Source organism: Microtus ochrogaster, chromosome 10, assembly GCF_000317375.1.
Source record: "Microtus ochrogaster isolate Prairie Vole_2 chromosome 10, MicOch1.0, whole genome shotgun sequence".
Taxonomy (NCBI): Eukaryota; Metazoa; Chordata; class Mammalia; order Rodentia; family Cricetidae; genus Microtus; species Microtus ochrogaster.
In genome coordinates, this window is record NC_022016.1 from 65,724,043 (window position 1) to 65,751,062 (window position 27,020).

Below are 27,020 nucleotides of genomic sequence, written 5' to 3' on the forward strand. Positions count from 1 at the left end.
TTCCAAGAGGCTAAAACACAGAAAAACACACCTTGATTTTGAACTCTGAGCATGCTGGATATTTAGCAATGTGTCTATAACAGTAGAGAGTACAAAAGAAGTGGGGTAAGCCTCAATAGGCTAGCTCATTAGAGAGCCAAAGCAAATATACATGAGACAAATAGCAAGTCTCACACGCACACACGCACGCACGCACGCACACGCACAGACACACACACCAGTAAGAGAACCAATTACTTCAGGTGTATTCCATGAAATAAGCATGATTTGAATTGGTTTTGTCCAAAATGGTGAGGTGCTCCGCTCTGAATGCTTTAAGGCGAGTCAGGAAAGGCACGGTGTCTGGAGGAGGGATAATTTGAGTGAAGACATGGAGAAGAGTGATAATGGATGCAGCATATTCTCTGGGAAAGATGGCTGGGCTTGGCTGGGGAAAAAGAGGTGAGTGCTCTGGCTTGATTGGGATATGGTGGGAACTGAGGACACCGGCCTACGCATTCTGGCCACAACCTTTTTAGCCTGCTGGACCCCATAAGTTCCCCAAAGATGCATCTGATTTGGTATCCTGTTATGAGGTTATAAAAGAAATACAGGTCAGATAGCAGGATAGGGCCATACTTTGGACCCAGGTGGTCCAGGAGGCCTGCAAAAGCCAAGGTTGGAAAGCACAGCTTCCTGTGAGTGCCAGACTTCCTGATACCCTTAGTTAACTATCAGAGCCAACATCTGGAGAAGCACTTTGCAAGACCCTGCTGTCTCTAGATAACCTGTACCGCGGGCAGGGGATTAGGCATCAGAGCCATGGCGTTCCTAACAAATTGGCTTTAGCACTGGACTGTGACAGCAAAGAAAGGAGCAGAGTAGGGCTGCCAATCATGTTTGTGGCTTTGCAGAAAAACATTTATCAAATGCGATTTCTGTTAGACATTTATGATTTAAAATAACGCCCAGAGCGTGGACATTCTCCTTGGTGTGAGAATCTACCTTACCTTTATGAACAATGTCTTAAGCATCAACTTGAAGATAAATCAAGCTGTCATTTCTAACACTGTATTATATCTTCAGCATTGTTTAAATGTCCTCCTTGGTTCATTACAGTATCACCTCCACAAGAAAACGAAAGTCTCAAATCCCAAATGCATTTATAATAGAAAAAGGAAATTGAGAATACATTTGGGTGTTAATACACTTGGAGGATTTTTAATATTTGCTGCCAGAAGAGACAGTGCACTCTGTCAACAATAAAAGCTTTGTAAATACTTACGGGTGGAGCTTAATTTAAAAGTGCATGGGTGACTTGTTTTTCACATGTGAGCCTCTGTCCCATGGACCTCTCTTGCAGTGTCCTTTTCTTCCTGTCCTTCCACACACTCCTATTCTGCAAATAACTAGTCCTGATAAGGAGTTAATTATAAATATTACTAGTTAATAACTTAGTAATGTTTGATTTTCTTTTGTTGTTCTCTTCCTGAGATGTTTATTTATTTATTGTTTTATTAGTGTGTAGGTGTGTGTGAGAGAGAGAGAGAAGGGGAGAGAGAGGAAAAAGAGAGACGGAATATACTCAGGTGTGCTGGCAAGGATGTAAACTAGAAGCTAAAGGACAAATTTTTGGGAGTCAGTTCCTCCTTTCACCTTTACATGAGTTTCCCAGAGGGAACTTGAGTTATTAGCTTTTCTCAGCAAGCACCTTACCTGTTGAGGCATCTCACTGCCCACAATAAAGTGATGAAAAAAATAAAGAAAAAAAAAGTCCTTCAATATATAGACTCAACAGAATTATCTGCATCACATTAGAAAATATGCCTTGATGAATGGCCCAGAATCACATACAAAAAAAAAGTTTTAGTTGTCTCCAGCAGACAAGTTTGCCATTGCAGCCCTGGAGCCACCGGCACGCAGAGTAGTTCAGAGCTTTTCAGGGCCACAGCCCTAGTAGAGACAGGTCACCATTCAAATTTGGGTCTTCTTCAATTTACAAAGCATAGCTATTTGCAGTGAATTGTCTTAGTAACAATGGTGTATCCAGAAACCATAGAATGTGGGGTCCCAGCAAAGCAGTTATCTCGAGTCTCCACCTCACCCTGGTCCATGTGGCTGTTGTCTGAGTATCATTGCTTTATGAGTGGCATAAGCTTGTCTTTCCTCCCAGTCTGGCTCTATGCCCTTTGAAGGACAGTGTCTCTTCTCCAACTCAGAAGCAAACAATAGGCACAAAGTATTTTTACTTGGCACCATGGGCACCAAAACAAATCAGAGGAGCTTTGCACACTGACAGGTGGAGATGTTCAGATTGGTTGATGTGAACACTCAGCAAGGGGAATGGTTTTTGCCTTGTGGGTACAAAGCAAGGTGTGTCTCATGTATTAGGAAGCATGCAATAGAATCCTTGTATTAGACAGTCAGGATCAAAAGACAGAATCAAGGACCAGTTCATTTATAAAAGTGAAGATAAAGTAAACAAAATAAGCATGAGCTGTGTTTCCCGTGTGTTTTATATTGCAGCAGGATGGGCACCTCCAAAATCACAGAAAAGTTGGATAAAAATAGGAATAAGCATTTTATTCTAAAGAACTTTGTCATGATAGTCATCCATGTGCAGGTCATAGGATGAGTAACTGTGTCTCGGAAGCCTCCTGCCTATCCTTCCTAGCACTGCCAACTTTCCTTCTTCTTGGATCCTCTTGTCCTTCTACCACACATCCATCTTGCAGATGCTGAGCCTGTGTCCATCCTGAATGTCCTCGTACGCAAGCTCAGGTATCCCCACCTGTGCAGTTCACACTTGAATTTTACTAGCACACTCTCAAGAAATCCCAAAGTTTTAAAACTCAGAAATATATTAACAAGGAAAGAGCAGCACACAGTGGAATTGACCTCTGGGGTTGGATCTCATTGACTATAGATGCTTGGCTGATCCCTTGTCATAGAAGCTTTGGAGTACTTAAAATAATCTGACTGGAGTAGACACTAGAGATCAAAAAATGATACTGATAAAAAAGATGGAAAATCCTTGGGTTGTCAGCCAGGATACAGTGGACATCACTTGCACTTCTTATTCCCAAGACCTCAAAGTTCTGCCAATCAGTTTCTCTAAAAGTCTTCGTGTTGGGGGTCGAATCCAGAGCCAGATAAATGATCACATCCGGATACACGTGAAAAGCAAGGAAAGGAGTCTGGGGGAGGGTGGTTAGAGCACCAGCAGGTACAGAAATCTCCTGGGAAATGAATCTGCTACTCCCTGAGCCATGTCAACCTGTATCTGTGCCCCCTGGGTGCAGTTGGGAACTTCCTTCAGTAAGCACGTCACGTCTATCCCCGGACATCACAACTGTCATTGTAAAACATGTAGTCAGTTGTGTAGGGTGCACTTGAGCAGGATCCAATTAGTCCTGTTGGTCATCCGCATACATAAAACTCTGTGTAGTAATAGAACAACCATGGAATATCAAGGGAGCACCACTCCCGGGGGGGGGGGATCCTAACTGCATCCCCACAGCTCTTGCAGTCTTACCAGAACAGGCAAGTCTGGTATTTGACTGACTGGAGTATACCAGAGGTTTTCACCCAACTTACAGTCTTCTAAGTTGCAAGATGATTTCAAGTGGCTGACAGTTTTAAAACACAAGTATTACTAAGTGTAGAGAAAGAAGCCAGAACCCATATGGAAAGGAGGGCACTCCTTATTAGATCAAGAACCTTGACCAAGAGATTTGCTTTAAATTTGGCCCCTAGCTACCTGCTTGCAAGGCAAGAAGGGGAACCAGTTGGTTAGAACATTTGTATTTTCCACTAAAAGAGATAATAGGATTGTGTTGAGAGACACTAGGGGCTTGTGCTTTTTATATATTGAAATTAGTTTTCTGTATGTAGTATGTATAATTGCAAATAAAGAACATGCCGTCGCCACATTTTACATAAAGCAGAAAAGGTTTTCAAGTGGTTACTTTTCACCAAACTTCCAGAAAAAGGAAGACCATTCACCAGGCAGTTCAGACCCGACCTGGAGTCCTAAATTAGCATGGTACCAGAGGGCTGCTTCCCTGCAATCTGGCTTTAATGAGAATAGAACTTAAAACCTAAAAATACTGAACCACCCACGTGAATGATTTAAATTTCTTACCTAAATTGTGTCCTGTGCATTTTAAAATTCAGACTGTGGCAGTAACATTATCTCCCCTTACCCAGGTTATAACCCCTCCTTTTTCCTGCTGCCATCCCAAGTCTGTTCTCTGCACTCCCCAGCCACTTCTCCCCAATGTAACTCCCATGTCACACCTATGGAGGACTTCAGAAGTCTTTGTTGCTTGTAGGATAAAGTCCAGACTTACAGTATCCTCTCTGACCTCCATGTTCGTCTGTTGGGCCCCTCCATTGGTTTATTGGTTTCAGTATCTCAGGAGCAGTTTTATGTGTATCACACCTGGCTTATGCCCCTGCTGCCAGGCACCTGTTCTTGGGATGTTACTCAGTGTCTGGTGACCTTTATACCATGAACTCAGCAGTGAGGATGGATGCTGCCCTGCCATTCTAGGTTCCGCTGTGACCCCAGGGGCCAGACATTAACCTCTTAGATTTTGAGGCAGGGAAGTGTCATGGGGCAAAGAAAAAAGGTCAAGGTTAGAAAAAAAAAACTTATGAAACTTGAGACAATGGCAGTTTGCCAAAAAATACCGAGGGTTTTAATATTTTTAAAATCATACAGTGCCTGAGTTGTGCATTAGTGGGGGCCGCCTACTCTAGCCACTTCCTGTTTCTATTGCCGTCTCATTAGCCCTTACACACAGCTCAGGAGCCCCTCTGCCCTGAGGAGCCCTTCCCAAGCTCCAGGTCTAACTACTGGCTCTCCTCCATCCGCAGCCAGTGCATGGATCCTTCGTGCCCCCTCTGTTTTCCCTGGGCCTCTCCATCTCTGTTCTTGGAGAGCCATGTCTGGCTCACCACACTGTTCCACGTCTGAGTGCTGCCCCTGGCTGGAGGAGCTACACAGCCAGTGTCTGGTGACTGAAACCCAGGGCGAGTCCTTCCTCCTGACACGTGGGCAGGAGGCTTCCCACAGCCATTGCCCAGAGTGGGAGACCTGCGTGCGCAGCAGTGTGTTCCTGGCCCTCTCTGTCCGCTCACTAGAGCAGACATCAGCAGCAGGCGATGCGCCCCTGCTGTCCAACCCTCACACTTCACAGTGGGGAGGTTCTTCAGTCGCTCTTCAGCTCGAAGGAAAGAAATATACCGCAAAAATTCCTCTGTCATACTTCTATAGAAACCGAGTCTTCCTTCACACGAATGAAATAAACTGTCATTTTTCTCATCTCTGTGTAGGACATAAAAGCCCCTAGACGACTGTATGTCTGTGCGCTTCCTTATCTCAAGGCAAAGCACTCACTCCTTCCTGCTATTTTGAGCCATTCTGTTTGGCATTTTATCTCTGGTGCCTAAAGGAGTATCCGGACTACGTGATGTGTAGTAAATATCTCTTTTTTAATGAACGAATCCAAGTGGAAGATGAAAAATGCCCCCCAAGCTATCAAAGCATCCCTAGAAAGATAATGAGCCCTGCTTTTTATTTACTTATTTTTAACCTTTTGGGGGCTTCTGCAGAGAATTGAATTAAGTTTCTAGACATGCTGCTAATGACCACACCTGAGCCACACCTATGGAGCTAGGATAGTTGGGCTTCCTAAGTGGAAGCCAAAGCAGAAGCCAACCACTGACTCCGCAAAGAAAACAAGGCACCAAATGGAGGGGTCGCAACAACTTGATCAGTAAAGACAAAGCCAGGGCTTGGGCACATAGGCCAAGGTTGCGTAACCACGTCCATTTGCACAACTCCACAAGAGCCTGCAGAGGGTCCTAGAACTGCACGTTTTTCCAGTGAGGTGTCCAGGAGAAAGGTGGCTTAGGCTCTTCTTTGTTTCTTTCAGCTCTACCAAGCGCCTCAAGTCTGTGGAGGACGAAATGGACAGCCCTGGTGAAGAACCATTTTACACCGGCCAAGGGCGCTCCCCGGGGAGCGGCAGTCAGTCCAGTGGATGGCACGAAGTTGAGCCAGGTGAGCAGGGGACGGTCATGAGCGGGAAGGAGAGAGCATGCACACGTGGTCCTATCCTCACAAGCACAGCAGCAGAGAACAGCAGATACAGCCGGAGTGAAAGGCAGACGAGTGTGTGTCTCTCACTCACGGCTGTCCCCTGCATGGAGCCCACATGTGTTTCATTTTGCTTTGGTCGTTGTTGAGCTGAGGTCTCTCACTGTGTAGCCCACAGGGGACTCAAGTTCTAGGCTTTATTGTTCCCCTTGCCTCAGCTTCTTGAGTAGCCAGGGTGGCGGTTTTCTTTTGTTTTTATACATACACGCCTTTTGTTTTTTTTAAAGCATGCTCTAGTATTTATAAGGAAAATTATCAAATTTCCCAAATCTATGGATAGCAGTATAAAGCAGAACAAGTCTTCTATGCCACAGATTACATTGGATTTTTATAACATACGAACATTTGGATGTTTTTTCCTTGTTGTTGGTTTCCATCATGATTGTTTAAACACTACAACTACTTTTATGTCTGTCTGCACGAACCTGGGTACATTTCTGTTGGTCTAACCGTGGGGTCATCAGCAGTGGCTGTAGAATCTCAGAGCAATTATGATATCAGCGGCTTCTGGAGGCCTTAAATTCTGCCCTCCATGTGGCTTAGGGGAATGGGCTCCAATGCCTTCGTCAATACAAGTCAAACCTTAACATCTAACCTCCATATAGCTTGGGGAATGAGCTCCAATGCCTTTGTCAATACAAGTCAGATAGATAAAAGATAAAGGGGCTTGGGAATCATCTGAAGTGCAGTTTTCGCTTCAGTGACAGGGCTGTGTGCTTACAGCCAGACTGCACGGCCTTCCTGTCAAACCCAACCTGACCGTAGTAAGAGCTGCTTCAGTGCTCTTGAGGATAAAGTGAAGTGATCTGTGTTGTCCACTTAAGAATTATATCCAGCACATAGGGATACAGAGAAAAAAGAACAAATTCTCGGGCTATCCCTCCTCACTCCAGTCTCAAAGTAACTGCCTGCAAGAACAGACGGGCACCAAGAAAATCTTGGAACTAGCCCCTCATCTTCCAAGCTTACACCTCCCTCTCCTCCCCAACAGTTTTTCAATATACAAACTCTATGGCTATAGATGGCTTTATATGACTATAAAGAAGCCACAGAAGGGAGCTTTTAGGGTGATGGAGCCATCTGGATACTGATCATGGGAGTTTCCACAATCGATATAAAGTCTGACATTCACAGAAGTGTGCGCCTCCTCCCTACCTTAGCTGCATTCTGTCCTGATTGAAAACAAGTACCAATGAACCCCCAAGCCCTACCGACTGGGTTGTTTTAATCTTGTTCCTTTGTGAAAATGTAAGACTCCTGTGTGATTTCCTTCTGCCCAGTGCCCTCACATAGCTCCTGAGTTTACCCACTCAGCAAACTTCAGTTGAAATTTCTGGATCAAGTATGATGCCACTTCCGAGAACTCCAGGGTAGATGACGCGGCAGTGGCTCCTGCTTTCAGGGGATTTAGAGCAGGCGCGGAACCAGAGCAGACCATCTTGTGTTGTGCGTTGTGAGGGGCACCGGGGGTGCCGAGATCTGCTAGTGTCCTTGTCTCTGAACGTCACCCACGCAACACTCCAGGTGTGGTGGCTGTCCTCAACAGGCTGCTCATCCCTCCTCTTTGTCCACACGTATATCAGCCAGCACTTAAAGTGCCTAAGAAATAAAGCCAGGTCAGGCGAGAATGCAAACGCTGACTTCCATTGCCAGTAAACTGTGCCCCCTGTGTAGCGCTGATGGAAACTTTATGTGTACTGAAAAATTAAAAGATGGGAAACTTTGTTGAGCCCTGCTTTGGTGACAATTAGAATGAAGTATACAGGTGTGGAACATGTGTGCAGGAGGCTATACTCACATGTCCCATGTGTACTGAAGCTAGTTGATGACCCTGACAGACACAAAGCCCCGCACAGTGAGCCCAGCCCTCCCAGCCTCCTCCTCTTCTTCTCTGGCATATTTGGGGGCTGTGGTGTCCAGTTGGACGGAACACTTCGGCCTGGTAATTCTCTTACTCACAGAGGTTCCCGTTCATACCTACACATTGCGAGTCAAATGTTTCTAAATCCTAACATCTGTGTCTCCGCACCCTTTGCCAGCCATCAGATAACTAGGTTTAACGGTTAAATCCTCTTTGCATGGAGAGATTTTTTTTCCCCTTCCTTCTTCTTAAAGAAATCATGTTCCTGAAAGGATTGCCCATTGTCTGTCCTTGTTTCATTAAAGAAAAATGCAATCTCATGGCAATATATTTGTGAGGACTGGAGAGCGTAGTGGATGAATTTATATTTGGCCATATTCAGCATAGAAAGTCATAATTGAAACAGGGCCTGAGGGGACATTAAAACACGACGGAGGGATGTTGCACATGTTCATGGCGACTTTGGTGTCATTAGCTCACACCAGCCACTTTAAATGGATAATTTATGCCGCCAGATGGTCCTTTTTGGGGATTTTCCATCAAGCCCAATCCCCTTTTTGGCACAGAGAACACCTTTATGTTGTTCCCACACTTATCCGGGCCTACATAGCTTTTCCCCAGGGGTACAGTTAATTAAGTGGGAGGCTTTTAGTGGTTCACTCATGTAAATTGCCTTCAGAAATATGTTGGGAATTATGTATATCCAAATGCATGGGCAGCCTTCGCTTGGGATAATTCTCCCCAACAAGTATGAAGGGCACTGGGTCTATGCTTCTGATGTGACACGGGAAGCAAGGCTGTCCTCCCGCTCCTCTCCGAGAGCTCGGCGTCTGGGATAGGCCTCCCTGAGTTTCCAGGGCTCCCTAAGTATAGAGGCCTGAAGGTGGCCAGGAGAGACTTCCCTCAGCAACAGGAAGACGGTGAAAAGTGAAGCGGTGCAGACTTCCGGTAAAATACGCACATGTTTTTCAAATGGCTCATCTCAGCACTCCCGGCGCCCGACTCTGCCTGTCTGTGCAGCAACCCACAGGCCAGGATGCTCGTCTGAAACGCTAGGCAGTCTCGGGCTGGCTTCTGCTTCTCAGTGCTCCATGCGTCCCTCCGCTTGGTTTCATTCCCCTGTTGTCTCACAACCTGGTAGGACTGGATCTGGTCGTGCACTGTGACGTGAGCCCCGTGAAATTCTGTCCGTCAGAACTCACATCCCGTCGATGGCTGTGCAGTCTACACAGGTGACAAGTCGGCCATGAGATGATGATGCAAATGATTAGGAAGGGCTGCGGCAAAGTCCTAGCTGTGCCTGTGTTTGTTGGTTAATGTTCTTTACAATGTGCAGACTCTGGTGTTGTTTGTTTGCTTGTTTGTTTGTTTGTTTTGAGAGCAGCTTGCCTAAGCCCACACTGATGGTGTGTCTGTGGCCAGGATCTGTCTTTGGAACCAAAGTTGACGCCAAGATATAAGCTCACTTCTGTATTTAACCTCTTGAGCATGATCACTTAAGCTAATGTTTCAAGGTCTTGTTGAACCTTGAAGTATGACCTTCAAGGTCATAGTTAAGTTAAAAATGTCATAATAAAAATCATAAATAACTCGCTAGAAAGACCTGAAAATTCCCTGCTTTCCTTATCTCAAACTCTTATCATGGAACCTAGGTCAGGAAAAAAAGATATGAGCTACTAAATACACATAGAACAGTATATATATAGGCAGAGTATGAACTGTTAATGATGAAATATCTGTCATATCATCCATAAAATCAAATAATCTTCAGTATTTAGAACTTGTTCAAATGCTATGTCAGAGAGGCCCTGTGTTCACCATCTCTGCCTTCATAGATTGTCTCTTCCTTACCCATGCTGCCTCTCTTATCACCTTAGGATGTGCACTCCCTCAGAGTGTGGCTTAGTCTTTTACACTGCTGTAGCCCTAAAACCCACAACAGTGTGTAGGACATAATAGGTGTTCAATAAATATTGACTGGAGGAGGGAATGAAGCAGAGAGAGGAGCTTTCTTATACACTCAACAGCAAAATTTGCTGCCAGCAATCCTCTAAAAATTGGTATTTCCTATATTCTTAACCTGAAGGCTTCCAGTCAAATCTAATTACCGGCAAATAGTAGGAAAAATAATTGCTAAGACTCAGCCAAGCTTCTCATTGATCAGTAGTAGGGCGTCAAACTATATTCCAACTAGCCTTCTCCTTAACGGGGTTTCCTTTAAATAAACCAGATACTTTTTAAAAGGTAATTGAAAAGAATAGTGCTTATTGGCAGTTAGGGTGGAAAGGAGGAAGTGACGATGGAGGGGACAGTGGTCAATACACTGGACGTCACAGCGAAATAGGAAACTACACATTGTCACACAGTAAAGCTACTACATTCAATGATATGCTACATGACATGTGATAATAATGGTACATTTAGTGATATGTATATCTCAAAATAACCCAAAGCGAGGAGTTTGACTGTTGCTATGACAAAGAAATGGTCATCGTTTGAGGTGACAGAGGCACTAATTTCCCTGACTTAGTGAGTGGGCAGTATGTCCACGCATCAAAACACTATACTTTTCCTCCATATATATGGATAGTTATTTGTCAATAAGATTTGGTTCTATGCTGTTTCACAGAAAATTATAAAAAATAATGCATGATGGTTGAGGCCTGTATCATGGACCTCAGCGGTGCTCTGTTTTTCTGAGGTGTTGTAGATAGTTAAGATTATCTGGTTTGGAGAGATCATCTCCCTGCTTCACTAGTGCTGGACATCTCTACTCTTCCCTCTCCATTTTTCTCATATACAACCACGTATGTACCATACATATGTACCGAGCCTCGGAGGACCTGCAGTGAGTTCCACAGGAAGTGTCTCGGAAATGCATCAGAGACCAGCCAGATCTCACGGCTGTGGGACTTGCCCAAATTATCTGAAAGGCAGTTACCTTTAAATGTTATGCTATCAAGCCTTTCTCCCTGTGTTTAGCAGCAGTGGTTTAAAACCTACCCCAATTGATAGAAGCCCACCCGTTTTCATAGGGATCAGAGAGGTTCACATACTAGGCAGCTGCTGACCCTCGTAACAATAAAGAAAAGTGTCTCTTCCTCCTCGTCCCCAGTTCCCTCCCACCTTCCCCCATTTAGGCCTCTGCTCATCGTACCACTATGAGTCAGATCAAGTCATGGAATTTTATCAAGAGCCAACTGTGTGCAATATTCTAGGATAGATACAAAGAAGACCTCACTGAGTCCCTGTCTCAAAGATCAAACCTCTGAAAACCCTCGGGGCTTAGTGACTGCCAATACTATTATACAACAATAATAATACAACAATACTATTATTTCAGCCCCATCTCTGTCTCTTAAGTCAGGACTCTCAACTGAGCTGATAGAAGAAGCCAAAGTCCTCTGTAAAATTAATATCCTCCAATCACGTGAACTTTTGTCCCTGGGACATTGAGGGCACAGACTGATAGCAGTTAAAAGAGCTATAAATCTCAGTGGAGAAATAGGGTCAGTGTCTTTAACAAGTGGCCAGTACACTGGGCTTAGGATGGAATCCTGCTGAGAAACATTTCCAAACTTGAAAGAGACTAGCCTTCCAATAATTAGCACAAAATAAATTATGCTAATTATTGGAATAATATATTTCTTCTCTGTGTGGTCACTTCTTAGCTGCCCTATGACCCTCCCTCATGTTCTCTATATCCCCCAAATAGAGGGCTCTTCAGATTGTCTGCCTGTGCTGCTTCCAGACTTGAGGCTGCCCCTGCACTGAGTATGTCATACCATTTCAGTAGATCTAAAGGGAATTCAGTATGAAGCTGTAACACTTGTCCATGAAACTCAGTGCTGTTTAACTGTAGGGTTAAGAAGCTACCTAAAATTGGTTATAGTGGCATATGTGATTCCAGCACCCCATCCCAAGTTCAGGGTCATCTTTGGCTACTTAATGAGTTCAAGGCCAGCCTGGACTAGATGAAACTCTGCTTTAAAACACACAATAAAAAATGAACTGTTTGAACTTTCTCATATAGAAAATGTTTCAAAATTTGAATGCATTAAATTATGTTTATATATATATATATATATACATTATAAGTATAATCACATCAAGATGATAAAACTATTAATAGACACAATTATGTCAGTCAAAATGTTGTAAATTTCAAACAGTTCAGTGCAAGTCTTAAAGCCAAACTTGATTAACTAATATATTTAATTGCAATTACTTTTTAAATGTAATAAGTGATGAACTTCTCTCAGAGATAAACTTATTTCCAGGATAAGTTGATTTCATTTTTAAAGGTCAAAATTAAGTATGTCCTCTGTTCTTATAAAATGTTATTAAATAAATAAATACATTTCAAAACCATTTTAAAAGCATCTATAGAGGACTATTTTGGCAAACAGTTAGCTGGTGGCCCCAGATTTGCAGAACTGGGACACTAAGTCTCAATGACTATATGCACAATTGCATTTTGAGAGTAGCATTAGTTCATTGCAGCCTTTTAAGACGTTTATTAGAAGCGAAGCATGGTCTTGCACTTAGCATCTGCGAAGCTAAGGCAGGAGGCTTAACAGTTCAAGGCCAGCCTGGGCTAACTAATGAAACTGTCACAAAACGAAACAACAATCACCTGTGGGGCTTGTCTGGGTTCCCACACCTGCCAGTCCCATTTGACTGCCTACAGCCACTCTTCAGTTTTCAGGGTGGGAGTTTACCAACTCATACATCTAGCTGAGACATATAGGACCCGTTATACATGCCAATAGAACAGCGTCAGACTGGTAACAATAGTCCATTGATCACAGACACTCTGCTGCACTCGCATAAATTAGGGGAAATGATTAAATCTCCCACAATCCCCTGCAGTAATGGGAAGAGTTGCCGTCACAGAACACTGCCGTGGGATCAATGTCCTGGCTTTTCCTCTGCATTTATGGAGCAGTGGGAAAGCATCACTCTGTGGCAGGGTGCTCCCCCCATTATCTGCTTAGTATCGGCACCTGCTCGTTAGGGAAGGCTGTGCCCCTGAGCATCAGGAGAGAACGAGGGTCTGTCTTAATGACCCTTATCAGAGAAATCTCACCTAAATAAAGGGGTACTACAGAAAAGTACCATTACAAAACGGGTACTCTCACCACCCTGCAAGAGATGTGCCTACCTTTTTATCAGGGCTGTTTTCTTAATGTCAGAAAAGGGTCTAAAGCAACCCTTTTTACTGAAATCTAAAAAGCTATCTACTAGAAGAAAAACATGTCTTCTCGCATCCACACAGTCTGTATTGTGTACCACCTGCATATATGGCAGAGCATGCTCAACAAAATTACTGTTGTTTTTCTTCCAAAGCCTGTTTGCAGCGCCTGGTAATGTGACAGACATTCAATCAATATTTGTTGAATAAATAAATACGAAGCTGGAGACCATGTGTATCCTATCTTGTCCTTTGAATCCGGTCAAACACTGAGATCAGAGTGCTGAGCGCGTTTGATGAAGGAATGGGTGGGGGGAGCCTCATTGGCTTTGGAGAACCCAGATGCTCAATTTTTTAAATACTGAAGCTCCCAAGAAAACAGATACTGCCTTTCAGCTGGGCCTTTGTAAATAAATAAATTACACCAGAATCCTTTAGTTTCACGTTTGAAAGTGAGCTGTAGAAATATCTTAAAATGGAACAATAGCAAAGATGATGCTGCTGATTGGCGAGGCTCACCTGGGACTCTTCTCTCCCTGTGCCTGTCACCATCCCCAGGTGTTGTTGGCTCAGTGTGTGCCTGAGACCTGCAAAAGGAAGAGAGGAGCGGTAAAGCTGACTCCCCTCCAGCCCCACTCCCTTGGAAAGCTTGTTTGAGAGAGAATAATACGAAAAAGACAGAATGCTTTCTAAAAATGTATAGAAATTAGGAATTAAAAATCTCTAAAATTTTTGTTTCCTCCCATGATCAAATCTGCAATCTTTGCAGACTGCTCTAGATTTTCTGGATTTTTGCATGTGGAAGAGTCAGGAACAACAAAATAGCCCCACCTTCTACTTCAGCTCTGAGAACATCAAATAATGTTATGAAGAAATCAAAAGCTACCATTTACTGACTTTCCACTATGTGCAAAGTACTGTATCTCTCATTATCTATGGGATGCCTACAGTATACATGAGGTACATTTAACAAGCCCTAGAGCTTGTTAAATTGATACACAAATTGAAATATTGTATATCTTTTTTTTGAGAATACTAGAAGAACTCTGAAGTGTTACAGGAGGTATAATGCTAAGGCATTTAATGGGAAACATGTTGTATGCATCTGTAAATATCACCTACAAAGCTCTGTGCAAAGTGGAAAGTGAAATGGAAAAATAAGCAAGGTCAAAGCTGGCCTCAGTGAGTACAGCTCACTGAAGCAAAGGGGGGAATAGTTAAGTCGGTGCTGAGACTGAACGGATGTGGGAGACAGAAAACCTCACAGTTTGGGAGTTTCTTCATTGGCTTGGGCAGTAATCTCCCACTGTGCTTGGTTTGCTTACCGGCCCTCCCCTGACCACTAGGGCAGCAGCCGACCTGGTCTCCAGGTCCTTCTCCTCCCAACAGCCAAGTATCACCTGCCCCATCCCTAAAATGTGTGCAGATGGCACAACCTCTAGGAAGTTCACAGTATGTGAAGTGCATGAGTTGGGACCATCCTGAGCTAGCCAAAGAAATCATTTCTTATATGTACCAAGATCTCCCTGTCATAGGTTTGTGACTTCCAGATGGATAAAGGGTAGACAGACAGAGATACATGATAGATTAGAATTGCTTCAGATGTGATATTTTGCTTTACTTAGATATTAAATTAGATATTGTTAAAATTTTCTTGAACTACAACACAAAGTTGTTTTAATCTCTGATATAAAAAGAAAAATTCCCTTTAAGTAGTGATCTTAATTTCTCTACTGTACGGACATAGTGTAAATATAAACTAGGCCATAATTTGATTAAGAAAGAAGGCATTGACTAATATTTTTGTCACTAGCTTGCTGCTGGAATTTTAAATATTTAAGTGTTTTATAAGCAACACTTTATGTCAACACATATTATTCTCAATTGTATATACACATACATACATGCATATATACATAAAATATATAAACATATGAGCGAAACATATATGTAATTTTTTCACATATATCCATTTAATTTATTTAAAAAGTGACCAGATATCAGATCATTTAGGATCATATTTGCAGGCTGATTTCTCTCTCATTTACCTTCAGTTTTTCTACCATACTAATGAATCTATGTATATATTAAATGATAGGATATAATACCATATTTCATGTGGAAATAAAGGCTTCCAATGCTTTTTAATAAGGTAGTTCTTTAATACTCTGGAGCAGGAATCTTTTCTATGAGGAATGGGAATAGAGGATGAAGGAAGTCTTTGGGTCCATGTAGATCCCTGCAGTCCCCGTCTCCCTGTCTATCCCGGGCATCAGCTTCTGATGGGCCTGTGTGCGCAACCTGTATTCCTGCAGACAATTACAATAATTTATCCAACTCCATCCATCCACAGGCTTCAGTTACATCATAAACTCATCAATTAATCAAAGACATGCCACCCATTTGGAGATGATGGGTGCAGTCCGTCCTGGGAGGTTCCAGGAAGTGCTCACATGCACACAGTAAATCAGAGACCAAGTCCTGATGGATTCCTGAACAGCTCTCTCCGAGTGCTCCAGCAGAGAGGGTTCCCTCCAGTCCTGGCTGCAGTGTATGTCTCTCAGATGAAGGGGGCAGGGAGACATGCAGCATACATGAGTCCCCTCCATTTTACAATATTTCCTAGAGGCAAAAAATTTAACTGAAATGGAAACACTGTACATGTTAAAAGCAGTTCATTAGTGCGACTTTTTAAAATCAAGGATTACTGATCCCCTCCCCACCTTTCTTATCAACTAAAATCCTGCCTGATGCTTTTGGATTATTAAATACAGTGCTGCTACAATCCTTGGCTCTCTGGTTTGTTAGATGTGAGGGCCTGCATATAGTCCAGCACCTTGCAAGGTTGTGGAGAGTGGGTGTCACCAGCCTCTGCGATGTTCAGAACTCACTCAAACCAGGCTCCTGAGAACCTGTGTTTGGATGTGGGCCGTTTATCCTCTTGTTCTCTATTTTGAATAATTCCAATTTCTGGGCACCTACTTTGCAAATAATGAGGAGTAAATTAAAGTTTCCATTTGGTGTAGATGGACATGATTGAGCATGTTAGAACTTCTAAGAGCATCGGCCCCATGTCCATTTCTAATCTGAGTGTCCTATGTAGTCCCAGCTCTTCTGCCGTGTTAGCAAGCCTAACCTAGAGTTCATTCAGCTAACATCAGCTTCCAGCATTAGTGGCTTCTGAATATCAGGATTACGTGGATCGATGCCAGCCAGAGCACATCGTCTGCTCGTCAGCTGTGTCATGAAGAGTGAAGTCTACCAAAGTCACTCTGCAGACCTGCTTGCATCCCAGCACACCTTAGGTGCTGACGTAAGCCAGGTCATGGGTTCTAATATCCAATATGTGTGTAGGGCCTAAAAGTGTTTAGCTGTTTTTCACCGTCAAGGGCAAGTCAGTAGCCATCGCCGTTTGGATCAGTGAGTGGAGAAAGCCGGCTTTGTCTTTTTCATTGACACACGTAGTAGTCGCTCGGTTGAGAATAGCCGGTTGTAGTGCCCAGTGTGGTTTGCTGTGTTGTTTTTAGCCTGTATAAAGACCTTTTCCTCACACGTGCTGGATAAAGTTCATCCCATGAAGAGAAAAAGCTGTGAACGATGCTGCACAGCTAGCGATCCATCCTGATTGGCCTGCGGGGAGTTGTCTGCTTAAAATGGGATCCTTGTGTTGAGTTTCCAAAAAAGGTGTGAATGTGAAAAAGAAGTGTAAAATCATGACTCCAGAGAAAATGTCGGCCATGAGCAGTTTTTAGTTCAAGTAAAAAAAAACCAAACTTTAAAAATTGGATAAATAAGACGAGTGGGGGAAAGGGTGAGTCATTAACTCCAGATCCAAAGCGTTGTGGAGAAGAGGCAAGTTTCACCGAACCTGAATGCGACACTCAACAAGAGACATTGATTGAATGGAACTGACTCATTTTCTTAATTGATATGCAAAGCTCTGCCAAGCATTTACCCTTAGTGTCAGATAAGTAATTTTTAATAAAATATTTCCAAGACATGAAGACAGTTAAGAAAACAGCGCGGTTTTTAATAACTGCACTCGTAAGTAAACGGATCTATCATTATGTTGTCACAGAGAATGACAGGGAGCAGAAACATGCTGCTGATCCCTCACAGATAAGTGTGTAATGTAATTAGACAGACACCCTTCCTCTGTCGAATGCAGCATTCATCATTAGAAACGCAGCTTACTCCTCTTGATAAGTCACTGTTGTTAAAAAGGAAATAGCAAGCCAGCCAGATACTGCAATGACTCATGGATTTGTGTGATTGCTATCAGAATTCCTTTTGGTTTTTGAAATGTCTACTAGATACTGCTAATAATACTGTGGCATTTTTGCATGCATGAAGATGTAGCTGAAATCCAGCAGTTTGTTTTGTTTTGCAAAATATCAGTGTAATGAGTATTCTTGGACGCTAAATATTTTTAAGCTTTAAAATGGCCTTTGGGCTCATCGATCTGAAATGAGGGTTCAATCTATAGACAGATTGTCCTATAAGGCATGGGTTAGAAGCTGTCTGCATTACATAGTAGCCTAAGAGAGAAACTTTCTGTGAAAAACTCCATCTTCAAATGATAAAACACGTTACCTCTTTCCAACATTTATAAACACTGACTTTTTAAAAAATCCATTTTCCTTTACTATATAGCCCTGTCTTGAGCTGTGAATTGCTGGATAGTTATACAAGGATATCAGCTCAATTCACTGCACAAGTCTATCTCCCTGCTTTCTCTGCTGCTCAACGGCCTTTCAGGGCACAGAGCAGGGTTATTGAAGGATGGCAGGCAGACTTCACTAAGTAACAGGTGGAGGTCAAAGTAGTTTATTTGTGAGGATGAACAAGTACAGAGATGGAGCATCAAATGCTTTGCCATAATAAGGTTTAGCAAGAAAACGCTGACTATACCAAGCCGAGATTCTCGCTGACAGAACCTTTTCTCGTGTTTATTACTTGATTTCACAGTTCAAGCAATTTGAAGAGGCCCAAAATTATATTCTCTTTCCCTTATGAAATGTTTCAATCAGCTTCAAATTTTTCACTTCAGATAAAGTGATGGGTGCTTTCCATGTATCCAAGAAATATTAAGGGAAATAGAGTCCTCCTGCCAGCGTTACCCCACACTGCCTTCAAATTAAGTTTTGCCAGTTGAACCCTCAAATTCCAAGTGTTTGATCATGATTGGAGTGACAGGTAGGAGCATATTTTAATAAACACTTAAGCTCACATCACTGAGGCTAATGTTATTTGCTCAGAAAAGCACCTATAAGGATTTTGACAAAGCTGGAAGATCGCACTAACTGTGGCTTCTTGGAGATGAGAGGGAAAGAAAGGGGGGATCTTTGGGTTCCCCATCCTTTCACACCGTGCCCGAGCTTTGCTTCTCGAGACTACAAATTGCCTGTGCACTCCTGTCTTTCACAATAAGATCCATGAAAGCCATGTTACCACTCCTGTCCAACAGAATGAGAAGGTAGGACGTCCATTGGCATCACACAGACAACAGCTGCTCCAGGGGACTCCACCTCAATGCCAGCACATGCATCTTCCCTGTGAGGTGCTGTGACCATCAGCCTCACATGACTCTGGACACCCAAACTGTGGTGGTGCCGAGCAATGGAATTTGTAAGTTAACCCATGTGCATTGGAGTAGCTTCACGTGGCTGTCATCGGCCATATTGGAAGAGGCAGATGCAAACCAAACACAGGTGTTATTGTTTACTTTTGCAACTGTATATCTAAGCAGAATGTTTTACAGTGTTGCATTTTTTTTAGTGCAAAGGAAATCATTTGTTTTTCTCACAAATTTCTTCTTTACCCACATTCCTATGAATGGGAGTGATTGCTGTGTTGAGCCAAAGCCAATTCTTCCCCTAACATATGGTGGGAAGAAAGACTAGGGCAGTGGGGTAGGTAGAGAATATGCTGTCTCCTGGATACATATGAAGCATGGCACACAACTTGTCTCTGGGCTGTGTTTTTGCTTTTTTGTTTTTAAAGAAAGAGGAGGCTTCATGTTGCCCCAGAAACCAGGTTTCCATGTAGCATTTTCCTTGTGTCTCCGCTCTATTTTCTGTAGCTATACATAGCTCTTTCTACTTACACGACAATATTTGGAGCACAATAGAGATTCATTATTTCTTTTCCCTAGAAAGATTAGTATAATGTTTTCCACCATACTCCTTTTTCTTTAAAGAAAAAAAAGGAAGGAATCACTATGTCACCAAGCCTTTTAAACAGCCTGGACATCTCAATGACATGGTAATTCTTCCAGAGGTTTTCTCGCAGCGTCCTTTAAAATACACACAGGATGAGAAGGATAGGCTTTGGATGCATCTTACCTTTCATTGGATTCTCTTCCTCATAAAAAGTGATGTCCAGACATTTTATTCACTGAAAGAGGGTAATAGTCAAATGTTCTACCTCACGGTTACCTAGTATGTTAATTATAGTAAATTATGTTACAGTGAACCGTAATGGTTTTTATCATTAGTACAAAAATCTAAGAAAGGAACAAACTCTTCAACCATACCCTCATATGGCGTTTTGTGTATTTACACCAACTGGACCAGAATGGTCCTAAAATCTTCATTAGTCTATCCAGTTAGCATCTTCCTTAGCATCCTGGTTGTCAAAGCCGATCTAATCATGTGGAGTAGTTTCAGTGGTGCTAGAAAGGCCCTGTTCTTGCCAGGGGCAGTGTAGAGAATATGGCATAATTCATCAATTGAAGAGATGTGCCTGAGCCTTCATCCTGAGCTTGAGAAATGTCAGGGAAGTTGATACCGATGCTATTAGTCTAATAGACACAACTGGGCTTTTTGTTTCCCCAGACTTGTACCTGAAAGGTAGTTGAATCCAAGAGCCTGCATGTAAGAAGCCAGTCATAAAAGTGGTCACCAGCATTTACAGAAAGGAAAGTGGTACACAGAAAGTAGATTGAGCCTTGGCTGCATGGGTTCAAATCTGGGCTCCTCCACTTTCCTAACTGGCCTCTTGCCTTCTCCTTCCCCTCAGTCACTCTCTGAGCCATCCTTCAGCCTACTGGCTATTCCCAGGCATGCTTGACTTGCTCCCACCTGCAAGAGGATTCCCCGCCTCCTTCCTGCCCTAGTGGTGTGTCAGCCCCAGGCTGCTGTTTTGCTTGGTGCAGTTTCAGTTACCCATGATCCTCTCTACTCCAGAATGTTAGTATTCATCTTGATTCTTCAAGAAGGAGAGATCCTATCTGCCTAACTTACATTGCCTTGAGTCTGCATATAACTTTACCTTAGCAGTACCTTACTTTGTACTAATGAGACGACAGTCAGGTTTTGTCCAGCCTGACTGTTCAGTAAGTTGCCAAGACCTGGGTGTTAAAATGCCATCAGTAGGCATGATCTTGAGCAAATTTCTTAATGTGCCATAGTCTATATCTCTTGAAGCATTAGATTGTAGGACGGTAAGGATAATACCTGTATAGATGAAATAAAAATGTAAGGACTTCAGATATTTGTAAGTACACAGCACATAGTAGGCAATCTCCAATTTATAGCTTCATTATTCTCAGTTCAATTTTTGAAAGCAATTAATGTACAGAAATTTGATTTCACCAGGTGTCTCCTAGCTCTCTTGGAGACAGGCAGGAGATGAAGGCTTGTTTAACCTTTAGGCTTGAAGGGATAATTGACCTGGAGCAAGGATCATCACACAGATAGATCTCTGGGTGTTAGAAGCTGACAATATGGAAAAGAATAGCCAAGATGTGCCAAAGACCATATAGACCAGCAGTTCTCAACATGTGGGTCGCAACCCCACAGGGGTCACCGGTCAGAGATCCTGCATATCAGATATTTACATTAAATTCCTAACAGTAGCAAAATCGCAGTTATGAAGCAGCACCAAAATAACTTTATGGCTGGGGTCACCACAACATGAGAAACTGTATTAAAGGGTCACAGCATTAGGAAGGTTGAGAACCACTGATATAAATGAACCTTGAAGCATTTGGGGGTCTCCTTCTAACCTACTTAGGGGCAACTCTCAGAGGGAAATGACATCTTTACTAGCTCTTCAACCAAGAAACAACACTCACCTGCCTCAGTTGCTGTTGAAGAGGACCTGGGTTCAATTCCCAGGCCCTACGCAGTGGTTTACAACCGTCCATAATTCTATTTTCAGGGAATCCAAAGCCCTCTTCTGACTCCCACAGTACCAGGTACACATGTGGTATGCATACATACACTCGAGCAAAACATTCAGACACATAAATTAATTTAATTTAATGTCTGTCCAGCTATCATTGGAAAATTCATGTTTATGGTATGTCCTCCCATACACCCACTGCTCCTATAGATCCTGAAAGTGACCCCTTTGGGAGATTCTCAGGCAGGAACAACTTCTTAGTTCCTGTAGCAATTCTTTCACAGCTGCCACTACAGAGCTCTTGGGCAAAGTCTTTGATCAGCCTATAATCTGCGATTGAAATGGTTAACATCATGATTCTCTTGTTTCCTTTTTTCATTACTTAAAGTAAGTCTTGATTTCTCCAGGAGACCTTGAGAATTAATTTAGAGTTTTAAAATCCCATTTAATCTTATTTGTTGAAATCTATTTCTTACAAGAATCGACGGGAGGGGGGGATAACAATTTCCAGACGTGTTTAATCCTTTTTTGAAAATAACCACAAATTATACCCCTCTTCCCTGACTCCAAGAACGTCATAGCCTTTTCAAGAGGTAGCGTCATTTTCACTGATTTCAGTGTATCCTGGAGAAAACCTTACAACTTAGGATTTGTTAGGTAAAAGTTACAGAAAATTCTGGAAGTCTAGAGAATGTGCATTGCAGGTGTTGCTATACATATTTGAAATCCTATTGGTTCCTATTGCAGGTGGCATATCGCAATGTACTTAGCAACTGAAAGCAGCACACATTTTGCAAGTCCCATTTCTGTGGTCAGGGTTCTGAGTAAATTCAGTCTAACAAGGCGCTCAGGTCTCTCCAAGGCTGGAGTCACTGTCTCCTTCCATCCGTACTCCTCGCCGGAGCTTAGGGTTTCCTTTATGTCCTCACAGTCATTGGAAGAATTCAGCCTTTTGACTTTAGAACTAAGGTCTTGGTCTTCTTAAAGTTTCATTACTCTGGATAGTACATTCAAACTAAAGACTGGGTTTGTTAACAGAAATCCCTACCAGTTATCATTCGTGCAGTAATTCTATCACCTGGTGCACAGATAGTGAGTGAAAGGACTTTAATGAGGAGTTTTCTTTAAAGTAATGCACGGAAACTAAACTATTCCGAAAGCAAAAGCCAAGATGTATGATCTGTAGCTTTTAACATCGAGGATTTTTAGCTGCATTTTGAAATTTCATCTGGTCAATTAAGTATACAAAACAAATTAACCAGAACATACATTATGTATGTAGAAAAATATTAAAGTATATAATAAGGAAATGTACTCAATATAAGTCTTTAAAAATTGAAAACACAAAGTAATTTTGAGCTTCATGACAGCCTTAGGGTTCACATTACTTGACTGGGATAAATTTAGAAGATTAGACAGTCTGGCTTGTTGTTCTTGCATGCTGATTGAGCTTCTTCCCTTTTTAACTCTTTCAAGGAGAGCTTAAAGTGTGTAAGTGTGTGTGTGTGTGTGTGTGTGTGTGTGTGTGTGTGTATGCGCGAGTGTGTGCATTCACACTACAATGTGCATGTGGAGGTCAGATACAATCTGCAGGTGGGCCTCACCTCTCACTTTGGTTTTAGGCAAGGTCTCCACTGTTTGTGCTACTGTACTGTGTACTCCAGGTTAGATGGCCTGCAGACTTGCAGGGATTTTCCTCCCTGGGCCGTCCGTCATGCCTTAGGAGTGTGGGGACTAAGTGAGCATGGCTTCACCTGGCTTTGTGTAGGTTCTTGGGATTTGGATTGGGAGTCAGGTCCTCATACTTGAACGGCAGTGCTTAACCACTGAACTTTTCCCAAACCCCTATTTCACTAATTATTTAGCACTTGATCATTCTTTACTTGGTACTGCCTATTGTACTTAAAGTTCCTTTCTTACACATCAAACATGGAGAGAAAAGATGAACATTTTGAAGAAATCACAGCTTTCTTGAGTCAGTCATTTTCTCCCTGCAATAAAGTTGGTTAAATACCATAACTATAACTATGATTCCATTGTTCAGAAACTAAAATAAAATCTGCAGTCTTCAAAGTTTTGACATCTTCCACTGCTATTCTATTTCTGTGTCTTTCCTAACATGTAATTCAGGCATCTGACTGAATTTAAAGAATTCGTCAGATTTTAAAGTGTAGAATCGTTGGCAGCTCAAAACTTCATTTGTGCAACAGAGGTTTGAATGACTTGGGAGATATGTCTACACTTAAACGTTTTATTATTTCCTTCTTTATTGGAAGGCTTTCCCCACTGTAGTTAAATGATACCTTGTTTATGTCACTGGCAGTGAGTGTTCATGTATTACCTCAGTGTATCCTACCTGTTAGCACATGGTATTGTGTGGTCCGTAGACTTTTCAACAAACAAATGTAATTAATGTCACTAGAACTAGTGACTTTGTTTTTAATTCAGATCAAGTAGGAATTGACCTAGAAACCATTTGATTCAGGAGTACGAATAAAATGAAATCACACAGCCATCCATTCTATACTTGCGTCTGACTAGAAATGTACTAACTAGTTTGTTTCTCTCTTGGGATGGAAACCTTAAATTTTGTTATAACGTGGCATCTCTGTGCGAAATCACAGGTGAAGATGAAATCTGTACAGGGAGTTTAAAAAACACACTCATACACACAAATGCATGCACACACACACACACACACACACACAAAAAAACCCTTTGGGATCCTTTGGTATGTTTCACAACCTTTGATCAACATTTTTAACTTAGAGAAGGCTAAAACAGACTCACTTCACATCCACATGTATTTGGATATCATATTATAGAGTCAAGCTAATCTCAGATTTAAAAAATAGATGTGTTTAGGTATAGACAAACAAGTTGACATTTGGACATCTCTGTATCTAAATAAAAAATGCTCATCATAGTTCTTAGTCCTAGAAATTACTCAATGACAGCTGCAAATTAATATCAATAAATCTATTACTTATTTTTCTAGTTTGCCCAAATAATTCTAAGAGCATTGACAAAAAGAAAAGTTACAGGTAGACATGTGTAAATGAACTTCTTCTGATGCAGTGCAGACCAGTTTTGTGCTGGAAACTTGAAATCCCAGATTTGTCCTGTGATATGGAGACTTGAAGTCATTTCCTTTATTTTTACGTCCAAATTTCTGTTGTCTTAACTGGCACGCTCCCAAATGGATAGATGCCTCCAGTTGTGTCTGTCAGCATGGTGTGGAGAACACCACAAATCTGGTAATTACAAGGAACTGTTTTCTCATTATTTCCCCACTATTTTTCTTTCCAAAGCATTTCTTAAGTTTGAAATGTTGTGAAAACCCTAGACTCTGGAGCAAAAAAAAAATGCTATTTTTAAAAAACAAGCTCTTATTGTGTTTTCTTAGCATAAAGGTAATGTATGTTCATCATAGAAAGGGCAAGTAAGCAAAATGAAGGCAAGGAAAACCATAGAAATTTAACTCAACTGAGGGAGACATGGTTACAGTTCACACACATCTTCTAGTTCTTTCTCTGCATAGAAAAAAATTACTTAAATTGTGTTGCACATCCTGTGATTGATGTATTACAACACCCCATGTTATAATTGGTTTTTCAGTCAACAGTATATTATAAATATCTCCCATGGCATTATTCTTGTACAGTATTCTTTGCATTGGTTAGATCATATTTACTGAACCAGTCCCAATTGCTTGTCTTTTAAGGTTTTTTTTTTTAAACTTTTATCTTTTCTTTTTTTGTTCTATAAATAATTCACTGAAGGAACATCTGAGCTGCTATTATCAAGGGCATTTTTATGTAAAAAAAAAAAAGCTAAATTATTTAAAGGGTAGCAAAATGCTTTGGTGCTGAAATACGGTAACTGACAAGACAAAATGATTGCACGTGAGGCTGTCTTTGTGTGCTTAGGCAGCTTCCTTTGTAAGGGTCCCAGAGGTCGCAGACACGTGACAGATTCCCTGGAAAAGTTGAAGCCTCTGTAAGTCAGATTTCTATTACTAGAACAAGTATCTGGAAGAAAAGCAGCTTTTGAAGAGAGTCATATTGGTTCGTGGTTTTAGAGGATCTGGTTCATGTTCGGGTGGACCTCCCAGGCTCACTGGTGTGGTGCCTGATAGCAAGGTGGAGAGAATGCAGCTAGTAAAACTCTTACCTCCTGGCCAGGAAGCAAGAGAGAACAAGAAGAAGGGATCAGCTCTCAGGATCCCACCCAACACTATGCCCCCAATGACCTAAAGCCCTCTCCCCTTGACCTGGCTCCTAAAGTTCCTCCTCCCCACAATAGAACCACTCTGAATGCGAAAATCCTTTTTATTTTTTAAAAACTATCTTTTTTCATTTTACATACCAATCCCAGTTTCCACTCCCTCCTCTCCTCCCATTCCCTACACATACACATACACACACACACACACACACACACACACCACCCGCCACCTCACTCTCCATCCCCTCTGCAGAGAGGGCAAAGCACATTGTTCCGAGGAAGGATCAAAGCCCTCCACACTATATCCAAGCTGAGCAAGGTATCCACCCAAAGAGAATGGGTTCCAAAAAGCCAGTACAAACAGCAGGGACAAATCCTGGTGGCCCTGCCAGTGGCCCCACAGTCTTCCCCAGTCATGCCACATTTAGAGGGTCTAGCTTGGTCCTATGTTGGTTCCTTTCCTGTTTGGCTGGAGTTGGTGAGCTCCCACTAGCTCAGGTAAACTGTTTCAGTGGGTGTCCCCATCATGGTCTTGACCTCTTTGCTCATATTCTCACTCCTCCCACACTCTCCAACTGAACTTTGGGAGCCCAGCCCATGCTCCGCCACAGGTCTCTGCCTCTGTCTCCATCAGTTCCTGCATGAAGGTTCTATGGTGACGTTTAAGATAGTCATCAATCCGACTACAGGGCAAGGCCAGTTCTGGCACCCTCTCCTCTATTGCTTAGGGTCTTAGCTGGGGTCATGGGCTGAAGAGATGGCTCAGCCATTAAAGACAAGGCTCACAACTAAAAATATGAACATAAAAATCTTAAAATGCTGGTCTTTTACACGGGACACTGAAGATCCAAGATACAGAAAACCCCATATAGAGAAAAATCAACAAACTATGACTTAATACAATAAATTGAAATAAATTATAGAACCACCTAAAAGGGGAGCCATTCTGTTACCTGTTTGTTCCTGTAGCAAATTCACAGCAATTCAGCATAAATTTCCATTTACAAACAATTCCATTTTTATTTCTTTTTCCACTCTACGTGTTGTCTTTTTGATCACACAAATTGTTGCTATGTAGATTAAAGTTGCCTCAACAAATCAACCCTTCTTGCCAGGCATGCCATCTCCAACCACACTGAAGAAGTCGGAGAAGTCTGGTTTCAGCAGCCCCTCCCCTTCGCAGACCTCCTCCCTGGGGACAGCATTCACACAGCATCACCGACCTGTCATTACAGGACCCAGAGGTGAGTTGCTCCACAGAGACCCACAAGGTGTTAGCATTGTAATGTTGAGAGCAGAGTAGCAAAGTGAGGAGGCAGTGAGGGCTCCCCTGCAGTGAGTGATCAATTCTTTTATTCAAGGGTAGTCTCCAAATTTTAGGGACCAAAGAGATTCGGCATCCAATCCTAATTTTAAAAGACACAAAGACAATTTTTTTTTAAAGAGGCAGTGGGATTTTGCAGAGG

General features: G+C 42.3%; 1 protein-coding gene across 3 annotated transcripts in view; it reads left to right on the forward strand.

Moving 5' to 3' along the window:
- The window catches only part of Nfia (nuclear factor I A), a 346,125-nt gene that overhangs the window by 241,621 nt on the left and 77,484 nt on the right, over positions 1 to 27,020 (forward strand). For all 3 annotated transcript variants that reach the window (XM_005353438.2, XM_005353437.3, XM_005353439.3), the window contains exons 6-7: positions 5,922 to 6,049; positions 26,670 to 26,798. In XM_005353438.2, coding sequence (XP_005353495.1) covers positions 5,922 to 6,049; positions 26,670 to 26,798 — 257 coding nt within the window. The remainder of the gene's footprint in view (positions 1 to 5,921; positions 6,050 to 26,669; positions 26,799 to 27,020) is intronic.